Source organism: Chiloscyllium plagiosum, unplaced genomic scaffold (genome assembly GCF_037043375.1).
Source record: "Chiloscyllium plagiosum isolate Xiang-an unplaced genomic scaffold, Cpla_swu_hap1 HiC_scaffold_3, whole genome shotgun sequence".
NCBI lineage: Eukaryota > Metazoa > Chordata > Chondrichthyes > Orectolobiformes > Hemiscylliidae > Chiloscyllium > Chiloscyllium plagiosum.
This window is the reverse complement of record NW_028270141.1, coordinates 59,983,208-59,995,385: the sequence shown is the minus strand read 5'-3', so window position 1 is coordinate 59,995,385 and position 12,178 is coordinate 59,983,208. Positions and strand designations below refer to the sequence as shown.

Here is a 12,178-nt window from a genome sequence, read left to right as displayed (position 1 = left end):
CACCCTCTGTCTCTACCTCCGAGCCAGTTCTGTATCCAAATGGCTCGTTCTTCTTGTATTCCATGAGATCTAACCTTGCTAACCAATCTACCACGATGAACCTTTTTGAACATCTTACTGAAGTCCATATAGATCACGTCCACCGCTCTGCCTTCATCAATCCACTTTGTTACTTCTTCAAAAAAGTCAATCAAGTTTGTGAGACATGATTTCCCATGCACAAAGCCATGCTGACTATCCCTAAGTCGTCCTTGCTCTTCTAAATACATGTATATCCTGTCCCTTAAGATTCCTTCCAACAACTTGCCCACCACCGATGTCAGACTCACCCTGGCTTTTCCTTATCACTTTTCTTAAATAGTGGCACCACATTAACCAACCTCCAGTCTTCCAGCACCTCACCTGTGATTATCAAGGTGCTTATATGGATACACAGATTACACAAGAATACAGTCATACACAAGGTAGCATCAAGTGCATAGGAAGTGCAAAATATGCAAGACAGCACAGTAACTCCTGAAAAGACAAGATAATAGCACAGTGGTTGGCAAATTACAATGTAACAATGAATGATCATTAATAAAACATTATTTTAGCAGCAATTCAAAAAGTCATCCAAACAATTGCAAATGGAATTGAGTGTGATCATACTGTGATAAGGAGCCTGATGGCTTGGGGGAAGAAACTATTACACAGTCTGGCCGTGAGAGACCAAATAGCCCAGTATCTTCTGCCATCTGGCAGAAGAGAGTAGAATTTGAATGAAGGATGTGTGGGGTCGTCCACAATGCTGTTAGCCTGTGTGGTGTAAACGTCTGTAATGGAGGGAAGAGAGACCCCGAAGATCTTCTTAGCCGACCTCACAATCCGTTGTGGGGACCTACGATCCGAGATGGTGCTATTCCCAAACGAGGCAGTGATGCAGATGCTCAGGGTATTTTCAATGAACCTTCCATCGAACGTGGTGAGGACGGGGGATGGCAGATGGGATTTTCTCAACCTATGCAGAAAATAGAGACGCTGCTGGACTTCCTTGACAATGGAGCTGGTGTTGAGGGACCAGGTGAGTTTTTCCGCCAGATGGATGCCAAGAAATGTGGTGCTCGTCACTATCTCCATGGAGGAGCCGTTGATGTCCAGCAGTGATTGCTCTGTGGCCCTCCTGAAGTCAACAACCATCTGTTTCGTTTTGTCCACATTCAAGACAGGTTGTTGGCTCTGCACCAGTCCACAAAACAGAAATGGCCCTTCTGAACATCTGGCAAGGCTGTCAGAACCTGTGGGCTCTCCCCCTCCACCTAGCATCAAAGAAACCTCTGAGGACAAGATGGATATGGCAGATGTTGCAGTCTCAACGCAGTTATTGTCTGAAGATGATTTTCAGCCGAGATGCTCCGGACACAAAGGGCAGGCTATGGTCTGGTATAGACCGCCAGTATCTGACGTAGAGTCCGAGGAAACGTAGCTGGCATGAAAAAGCCTCAGGAGAAACTACAGGTAAAAGAACAGCACTATATTCTAGGACTGAGAGGGCGTGGGATGAAGTGATTGAGATCCATTTGGCTGACATGGTGCCATAGATTGAGGTTGTTACCCTGGTCCAATCAGGAAGTCCTGCCCACAAGAGATAAAAGGTATGTAACAGGTTCAGGCAGCTGTCCATGGAGGGGGTCATTAGGGCCGATTGCCTGACCCTCTTCCATGGTTACAGTCGAACTTGGGTGTCCCTGGAGAAGGAGTACACAGTCTCCACCAATACCCTTGAGCTGTTCAGAGTGGGCACCACATAGAGTGGAGTGTTTTATTTCCCCCCCAACTCTATTTTGATTTAATCCCAGCCTTCCCCTTCACTGTTTGATCACGCAGCATTGCCCTCTAAGAAGGGAACTGCTTGTCACTGGCCACTTAGGTGTTTTCTTCCCGGTGGTGGAAATTGAATAAAGATTTGTACGCCTTATGTCTTTCACTGTGTCTCACACCTGCACACACACAACATGGGTGCTGGGGAAAATATAAGCACAACTGCAGTTAGGCGGTAGTGTGGGGGAAGGGAAAAAAGAAAGAAAAAAGAAAAAGAAAGCTAGAAAAGAACAAGAGCGTTCTGATAAAAAGAACGGGGTGTCAGACGTCCCAAGAAAAAGAAAGATAAACAGGTGAGTAACAGGTCCAGGCAGCAGGCTGTGGAGGGGGTCATTAGGGCCAATTGCCTGCCCCTCTTCCATGGTTACATTCGATCCAGGTGTCACTGGAGAAGGAGCACGCAGTGACCACCAACACCCTTGAGCTGTTCAGGGTGAGGTGAGCACTGCAGGGAATGGAGGGTTTTATTTCCCCCTCCAACTCTATTTTGATTTAATCCCTGCCCTCCCCTTCACTTTTTTGATCAAGCGGCATTGCCCTTTGTCGAGAAGGGTATTGCTTGTCACTGGCCACTCTGGCGTTTCCTTTGTTCCTGGTGGTGCAATATAAATAAAGATTTACGCACTTGTTGTTCTTCACTGTGTCCAACACCTGCTCACACACAACATGGGGTACTGAGGAAAAATAAGAACTACCGCTGTTCGAAAGTAGGGTGGGAACATACAAAAAAAAGAAAAACAAAAACAGGAGTATCAGAGGTTCTGCTCACTCTGGAGCTGGTTCTGACGGAGCTGGGTCAGTGTGAGATACTCTCCACATGTAAAAAAAATAAAGAGGCGTGTCAGAGGTTCTGTTCACACTTTTTAGATTAGATTAGATTACTTACAGTGTGGAAACAGGCCCTTCGGCCCAACAAGTCCACACCGCCCCGCTGAAGTGCAACCCACCCATACCCCTACATTTACCCCTTACCTAACACTACGGGCAATTTAGCATGGCTAATTCACCTGACCTGCACATCTTTGGACTGTGGGAGGAAACCGGAGCACCCGGAGGAAACCCACGCAGACACAGGGAGAACGTGCAAACTCCACACAGTCAGTCGCCTGAGGCGGGAAATAAACCCGGGTCTCTGGCGCTGTGAGGCAGCAGTGCTAACCACTGTGCCACCGTGCCGCCCAACTTGGAGGCAGCTCTGTGCTAGCTGGGTCAGTGTCTTGTACTATACACATTTAAATAAAGGGTGCCTTGGTGGCAAGATACCGACCTTCCTGGTGTTATTTCAGACTGACCCTATGTCTACTAAGCATGTTATTTATTTTGTCACCTAGAGCTTGACAAAAGGAGAGGAAAATTCAAATAATTTAATATGAAATAACTTAAAATATCATTTATGTTAACATGTATCTCACCAGTTATCAGCTGCATAGTCAATTGCTGTTTCCAGAAGACCAAATTTATTTAGCAACTTAACTGCAGACTCTCCCCCCAGACTCTTAGCCCATAAGTAGGCCACTTGTTTATGGGCATTTGCACCTCCGTGGGCTTTAGAAACCTGCAAGAAAAATATGGGACTTTTATGAAATTGAAGCTTTTCAAATTTTTCAAACTACTTCAAGTTTAACAAAAATGAAAGACTTGACGAGGTAAGCAACATTTGTTTTGCCATGTTAATGCAACAAACAAATCTACTATTATTTTGTGAATACAATAGCATTTTCACCTATTTTGTATATCTACCACTGGTTCTATCTGATTGTTTTAAACTGTTTTTGTTAAATGTCCAGTAGAATATATCTATTTCACAGACTCCTCAATCTCATCATTTGTTCAATCAGCTTTAGACCAACACATTCTCCAGGGAAGCAGTTTTGCAGTAGTATTGTCACTGGTCAAATAAACCAGACAATTTCCAATCTTAACATACCAGATGTGAAAGTTGAATACAGTATTGAAATCAAGGAATAGAAGTCTGTTAATTGCTATGAAAACCATCTTGTTCACTAATGTACTTTAGGGAAGAAAAACATACTGTTCTTACCTGGTCTAGCCTACATGTGACTTCACACTTAAAAAGTGGTTGACTCTTGACTGCCCTTTGAAATTCCTAGTAAATCATTCAGTTTTATCAACTTTAAAGAGTCTTCAGTCCGATCACCCAATATCAATCTTGCCACAGGAAATAATTTTAGCAAAAGCAGCCCTGTCGACACTCCAAAGTCCTTCTTGTTAAAATTTGGGGCTCATCACAGAATTAGCAGAGTTGACTTGTAGATTAGTTAAGCAACGGTCTGTCATCGTCATAGTCAGGGAATCATACTTTACACACAATGACCCAGAAAACACTACCATTATCCCAGCAGAGATGGCAGCATAATTGGGAGGGAGTTGCTCAACATTGACTCCACATATAAACATAGAAATACAGAAAATGCATGCAGAAGTAGGCTAATAGGCCCTTCAGTTAATAGGCCCACTATTCGATATGATTGTGGCTGATCACACAATTTCAGTATCTCACTCCTGCTTCCTCTCCATACTCCTTGCTTCCTTTAGTCACAAGGGCCATGAACAGCTCCGTTTTGAATATACCTATCAAACTGGCCCCAACAGCTTTCTGTGGTAGAGAATTCCACAGGTTCACAACTCATCTTAGTCCTGAATGGCTTACTTCTTCTTCTTAGATTGTCACCCCTAATTCTGGACTTGCCCAACATTGGGAACATTTTTCCCACATCTAGCCTGTCCAGTCCTATCAGGATTTATATCTCTAAGAGAATCCCCCTCATTCTTCTAAATTCCAAAGAGTACAAGCCCAGTCAATCCAGTCTTTCTTCATATGTCAGTCCTGCCATCCCAGGAATCAGTGTGGTGAACCTTCACTGGACTCGCTCAATAGCAAGAATATCCTTCTTCAGACTAGGACACCAAAACTCCAGACAATACTCAAGACAATATCTCACCAAAGTCGAGAGTGTGTTGCTTGAAAAGCACAGCAGGTTAGGCAACATCCGAGAAGCAGAAGAATCGACGATACGGTCATAAGCCCTTCATTCCTGATGAAGGGCTTATGCCCGAAACGTTGATTCTTCTGCTCCTTGGATGCTGCCGGACCTTCTGTGCTTTCCCAGCAACACACACTCTGAACTCTGATCTCCAGCATCTGCAGTCCTCACTTTCTCCTAATACCTCACCAAAGCCCTGCATAACTGCAGCAGAACATTCAGACTCTTATATTCAAATCATCTTGCTATGAAGGCCAGCATGCCTTTCCTTACTGCCTGCTGCACCTAAATGCCAGCCTTCAGCTGCTGTCCCACCATGACACCTCACTTTTTCCTAAACTGTCACCATTCAGATAATAACCTGCCTTTCTGTTTTGACACCTAAGTGGACAACCTCACACTTATCCACATATTGCATTTGCCGAGTATCTGCCCACTCAGCCAGCCTGTCCAAGTCACCCTTTACATTCTCCTCACAGCATACACTGCCACCCAGCTTAGTGCTATCTGCAAATTTGGAGATAATGCATTAAATTCCTTTGGTAAAATCAATGACTGCAGATGCTGGAAACCAGATTCTGGATTAGCAGTGCTGGAAAAGCACAGCAGTTCAGGCAGCATCCGAAGAGCAGTAAAATTGACGTTTCGGGCAAAAGCCCTTTATCAGGAATACAAATTCCTTTGTCCAAATCGTTAATGTATATTGTGAACAGTTGGGGCCCCAGCACTGAACACTGCAGTAACCCACTTGCCAGTGTCTGCCAGTCTGAAAGGACTCATATATTCAACTCATTGCTTCTTTTATGCTTCCTCTATCCACATCAATACCTTACCTCCAATACCATGAGCTTTCATTTTGCTTACTAATCTCTTGTGTGGAACCTTGTCAAAAGCTTTTAGAAGTCCAGATACATAATATTCACTGATTGACCCTTGCACTCTACTGGTCTACATGCTCAAACAATTCCAGCAGATTTCTCTTCATTGATTCCATGCTGACTTGGACCGTTTCTGTCACTGCTTTCCAAATGCTCAGTTATTACATCCTTAGTAATTAACTCCAGCATTTTCCTTACCACTGATGTCAGGCTAACCGGCCAAAAATTTCCTGTTTTCTCTCTCTGTCCTTTTTTAAAAAGTGGGTTCACATTAGCTATCCTCCAGTCAATTGGGATTCTTGCAGAATCTATTGAATGCTGGAAAATGAGCACAATTGGTCCACAATTTCTAGGGCCACATTCTTAAGAACTCTGGGATACAGAGCATTAGGCCCTGGCAACTTATCAGATCTTAATCCCATTAATTTCCCCAATATCATTGCCTAACTAATGAGGCTTTCAGTTCCTCCTTCATGCTTGACCCTGTAGCCCCTAGCTTTTCCTGAAGGTTATTTGTGTCCTCCTCAGTGGAGATAGATTCCAAGTATTTGTTCAACTGGTCTGCCATCTCTTTGTTGTTCATTATGAATTCACCTAATCCTAAGTCTCATGGCATTTGGTCAAATATGGGCCAGGCTGACGAATCAATATTTCTCCATGTTGAAGACTACGTAAAGGAAGTACTAATGGCTTTGGGGTGCAGAATGAACTCAGGTGGCAGACTTCAACATCTATCATTAAGTATGGCTCAGCAGCACCACCACTGACTGAGCTGATCAAGTCCTACAGGGTCTGCAGCAGGTGGTAGGGGAGCCAACAAGAGACAAAAACATAAATTACTTCATCTTCACCAATTAGTTTGCTGAAGATGCATCTGTCCATGTAAGAGTGTCCATCACACCTGTGGAGATGAAGTCCTGTGTCGCCCTCCATCATGCTGTATGGCATTATCAACAGACTTCAAACAGATTGAATAACTCAAGTCTGGGCATCCATGAGATCTTTTGGGCCATCAGGGAAAAGCAGGACTGTGCTCAAACACAATCTGCAGCCTCATGTCCTGGCATATCCTGCCCTCCATCATTATTATCAAGCTGAAGGATCAACGCTGGTTTAATTAAGAATGCAGAAGGGCATGTCAGAAGAAGCACCAGGCAAACTTATATACATCACTCTGGTGAAGCTACGAAACAGTTCTGCTTATGTCCCAAACAGCACAAGCATGAAGTGATAAACAGAGCTAAGCAATTCAACAACTAATGGATCAGATCAGAGCTCTACAGTTCTGTTTCATCCAATAGTGGACAATTAAAAATCTACTGGAGAAGGAGGCTCCATGAATAACCCCATCCTCAATGATAAGAGAGCACAGCACATGAGTGCAAAAGATAAGGCTGAAGAACCTACAACAATCTTCAGCCACAGCATTGTTTGCATAATCCAACGTTGCCTCCTCTGGATGTCCCAGCTTCACAGATGCTAAATCTCAGCCAACTTGATTCATTACACATGATATCAAAAAACAGCTGGAGACAATGAATGATGGAAAGCCTTTGGGCCCTGATAATACTCTGCTAATAGCTCACTACAGCCTTGACAAGCACACAAGGGATGGACAATAAATGCTGGTGCAACCATCCACATCCTATAAATGAATTTTTGTAAATTAATTACACTGTACTATTTCAGAATAAAATTCAATACTATCAGTATCGTCCAATTTTTCATAAAAATTGAATAGTTTATGAATTTTACATTCTTATGTAGAAAAATAATTTAGGTGTAGTACACAGAGATTTTACACTTTAGTGCATATCAAACAATTGTGCACTTCAGCCAATTATCATGTGCCCACTAATTTTAATGAATTATTTTAATGGACTGCAGCAGTTCAAGAAGGTAGTTCACCATTACCATCTTTGCATTGCAACTAGGAACAGGCAATAAATGCTGGCCCAGTTAATGCCAATCATGCCCCATTGGTGTGGAAAGAAACATGGGATACGATTCGCAATTTTCTGAAATGTACTCCAGGTAATATCAAAAGATCTTCTCTTCTATTCTTTCAAAAATACCAAAGATGCCTTTCTTTAATACAGCTTCTTCCCTTCTGAATTTTAGGGGGCAAACAGTCTTACTTATACTCATCATTCTCAAGAGCAAGAACACTGTGGCATGCACACTACAGAACATTTGGTAAAAATAAGAAAAGGTGCTCTGAGAATGAAGACAGAAAGAAAAATAAGTGAATATAAAAAAAACTAAAGAAACTATTACAGCAATAGGAAGGTTTTAGAGGGATATGGGTCAAGTGCCAGCAAATGGAACTAGATTAGGTTAGGATATCTGGTCGGCGTGGACGAGTTAGACCGAAGGGTCTGTTTCTGTGCTGTACATCTCTAGACTGAAGCAACATCTCATGCTAACTAATTGGGAGTTCATATCCTGTGGTGGTTCACATGGGTAATAAGTCTCTAATATATCGTAAAGTTAGAGGCCATGAAGTGAAGAGGGAAAGGTTAAAGGCTGAGAATGAAAGGAAAATAGCTGAGTTAAGTGCTAGAGTGAAGAATGTTAGATGTGAGAGTAGGAGAGATTAGGTTTAAGTGGGTCCAAATTAAGGTCAGCAAGGAAAGGGAAGGACAGAAAAAGAACAACAAGAATTTGCAAAAGCAGATGGGAGCAAAGAGGAAGAGAGTGGGAAGAGAAGGAAGAAGAAATGAAAAAGGTATGAAGGGGACAGAAGTGGGTAAGAGAATTAAAGACAAGAAACAGCCCATACTTAATCACTATTATGACAGGTATGAACAGCAAGGCAGGATGCTCCCACAATTTTACAATAACTGGTCAGAGTAAGGGACTCAGTCAATGTCTTGGCTGTGAAACTACAGGGAAGCAAAAAACATGTGGTAATACATCTTGGCTGCACAATGTGTTAATTCTGTGTGAAAGATGCACCAAAGGAAATCTCCAGAGGGTCTGAAAGGAATTGGTAGATGGCAGGCTCCTCTTAGCAAGTTAAAATAAAGCAAAGAAGACAAGAAACTGATAGGTAGCTGAAGACTAAGAGCCAATAATATAGAAAAATGCAAGATTATATTAAAATATAAAGATTATTGAACTTGATAACCCTATTTATCTGATATTTTGAGATTCAATATATTCTGAAAGGCCCTTGTAATGAAAGGACTTACAATCAATCACAAAATGAATCGAAGGGCTGAGATTAAAAGTGCAAGAGCACGTGGCTTCAAGATCAACTGTGGTGGGGGATGAAGGGTGCTGTGGGGGGTGGGAGTTGTTAAACCAAGGAAACTGACTTCCACCGTTAAAAGGTATAACAGACAGCAAACAACTAACCCCATCAAAAGAGCCAGGTTGTCAATTTTAACATGTTAATCACTTAGAGACATAGAGATGTACAGAACTGAAACAGAGCCTTCAGTCCAACCCGTCCATGTCGACCAGATATCCCAATCCAATCTAGTCCCACCTGCCAGCACCCGGCCCACATCCCTTCTAATCCTTCCTATTCATATACCCATCCAAATGCCTTTTAAATGTTGCAATTGTACTAGCCCCCACCATTTCCTCTGGCAGCTGATTCTATACATGTACCACCCTCTGCGTGAAAACGTTGCCCTTTTAGGTCTCTTTTATATCTTTCCCCTCTCACCCTAAATCTATGCCCTCTAGTTCTGGACTCTCCCACACCAGGGAAAATAATTTTTTAATCCTATCCATGCCCCTCATAATTTGTAAACCTCTGTAAGGTCACCCCTCAACCTCTGACACTCCAGGGAAAACAGCCCCAGTCTGTTCAGCCTCTCCCCATAGCTCAAATCCTCCAACCCTGGCAACATCCTTGTAAATCTTTTCTGAACCTTTTCAAGTTTCACAACATCTTTCCGATAGGAAGGAGACCAGAATTACATGCAATATTCCAACAATGGTCTAACCAATGTCCTGTACAGCCACAACATGACCTCCCAACTCCTGTACTCAATACTCTGACCAACAAAGGTAAGCATACCAAACGCCTACTTCACTGGCTTCTTGCCAGGTGGGCTCACCATCTTGAGAAGGTCTGGGGTGGTTAGAGGCGCTGGGTGCGCTCGCCATGTGAGAGAGGTCGGGACAAGCATGCCATTTCACTAAAGTCACGGGTGGTCCGTTATTTTGTGCAGGTTGCTGCGATATGGGGCCGCCATTTTAGATTAGATTACAGTGTGGAAACAGGCCCTTCGGCCCAACAAGTCCACACCGACCCGTCGAAGCACAATCCACCCAGACCCATACCCCGACATTTACCCCTTCACCTAACACTACAGGCAATTTAGCATGGCCAATTCACCTAACCTGCACATCTTTGGACTGTGGGAGGAAACCGGAGCACCCGGAGGAAACCCACGCAGACACGGGGAGAATGTGTAAACTCCACAAAGAGAGTCGCCCGAGGCGGGAATTGAACCGGGGTCTCTGGCGCTGTGAGGCTGCAGTGCTAACCACCTTGCCACCGTGCCGCCCACGTTTGAATACACTTAACGATTTTGTGGAGATCCATGAGGTTTTGGGCTGGGGGGTTTGGGATGATGCGAAACAGTGTGTTTCAGCTGTTGACGGAATTGTTTTTAGTTGTGGCGTTATTTTGCACATTTGGGTTGAATCACACTTTTTCCAGATCCCATGTGTTGTGGTAAAAGAGTGATGGGGGTTAGGGGTGCTCTTTAGATATCAGGGCTCACTGACTTTGTAGAGTCTGTGTATGGTTTTTCTCAGTCAAGAGCAGTCTTCTGTATCTGGGGAGGGAAGGCAGGCAGCCTTTATGCTTTGAAATAGTGGGCAAGAATGGAGCACTGTGTAGGTGTGATAGTCCCCTGTGAAATTCTCTTGCATATGTTTTAGAACTTGATTACAGAAATATCGACATTGCTTCTGCGTATTGACTGTGGGTCGAAGGATTTTTGTGAGCTACCTGGAATTCACCAAGTAAAAGCAAAGCTTTTGGTGCCAGTTGAGAGGGCTGAGGACACAATAGTGAAATATCCAAAAAATATTGCAACCTCACAACTGCTCTCATGGCTGTTTGAGTGAAAGTCTTTGTTCTTCTTATTTGTATCGAAGGTTAACTTGACAACTTTGGAGGTACCTTTAATAGGTTTAGATCTGCACATTTGATCTCCACTTTGGAGCTCTGTTCTAATAGGTCAACACGGACATGCTTATGTTGTGATACTTTGAATGTTAGATGAAGGAAAAGTAATTAGCAAGAGCAGGAAAAGCACCAGTCAAACAGAAATAAAAATTGGTGCGGGAGTAGGCAAAACAATCCATCAAGTATACTCTGCTATTCAATAGGATCAGGTTGGTGGATTTTGATCACAATTCCACTTTCTCATCCAATCTCTTATTTCTTGATTCCTTGGAGTCTAATACATTGCTCTTGAATACACTTAACGATTCAGCATCCACAGCCTTTTCAGATAGAGATTCCAAAGATTCACAATTCTGCAAGTGAAGAAAATATTCCTTGTTTCACTCTAAATTGGCCATCCCCTGATCCAAAGACTATGAACCACCTCCCCACACCCTCGGCACCTCCCCACCTTCCCCCACCCCCACCATTTACCTGCCTGACTATTCCAATTGCCACTTCACTGCTCAACACCCCTTTTGCCATTTCCCTGCCCAATTCTATCACTCGCCACTTCCCTAACTCTTTCATCTGACACTTCACTACCCAAGTTCCCCACTCGCTGCAGTCTGCCCAACCTTCTTGCCTGCCGCTTCCCACCTGACTCTCTCACCCGCTACTCTTCTGCTTGATTCTCTGACCCGCTGCTTCCCAGCCCAACTCTCTTACCTGCCACTTGCCACCATGACTCTCCCACATGCCAAACGGATCTGATAGTTAGACTATACCAGTAGCTGTCCAAGTTACCACCATCCTCAGTTTCTTTTTCTCTGGCTCCTTCTGCGGTTCTCTTTTAGATACAATTACAGCATATTGCAAGTGAGACCAACTGGCTTCTTTACCAGGGCTACTAATTAATGTACATTGTGGCAAACGTTAACTTGATGTATAAAACGATCCCTCTTTTTGTACTTGCAAGGTAAATTTGCATAAGTGCTGATGTGCAGTGAAGCCTCTGTACCCATGAATTCAGGTCTCAGGAATTTGCCTATGCACCAAAAAGTAAGTAGCAACAAAATTCAACATCCATCGACAAACCTATGTATTTGTGACTTTTAGCCTTTTTAATGTGTATTGTTCAGGCTTCGGGGGCGGGGTGGGGTGTTCTCAGAAATGGAATCCTCATGCATACAGAGGAATGACTGTACTGGTGTAGGCTTGAAAAGTCAGAACATGGGGTGATACATAAATCCAGATCTCAGGAAATGCTCTGTTTTTAGTTAATTAAATTGTTTTTAGTA

The 12,178-nt window shown here is 43.4% G+C and overlaps 1 protein-coding gene across 2 annotated transcripts in view; it reads right to left on the bottom strand.

Moving 5' to 3' along the window:
• ift172 (intraflagellar transport 172) overlaps positions 1-12,178 on the bottom strand; it is a 291,193-nt gene that overhangs the window by 113,349 nt on the left and 165,666 nt on the right. For both annotated transcript variants that reach the window (XM_043682226.2, XM_043682236.2), the window contains one exon: positions 3,273-3,415. In XM_043682226.2, coding sequence (XP_043538161.1) covers positions 3,273-3,415 — 143 coding nt within the window. The remainder of the gene's footprint in view (positions 1-3,272; positions 3,416-12,178) is intronic.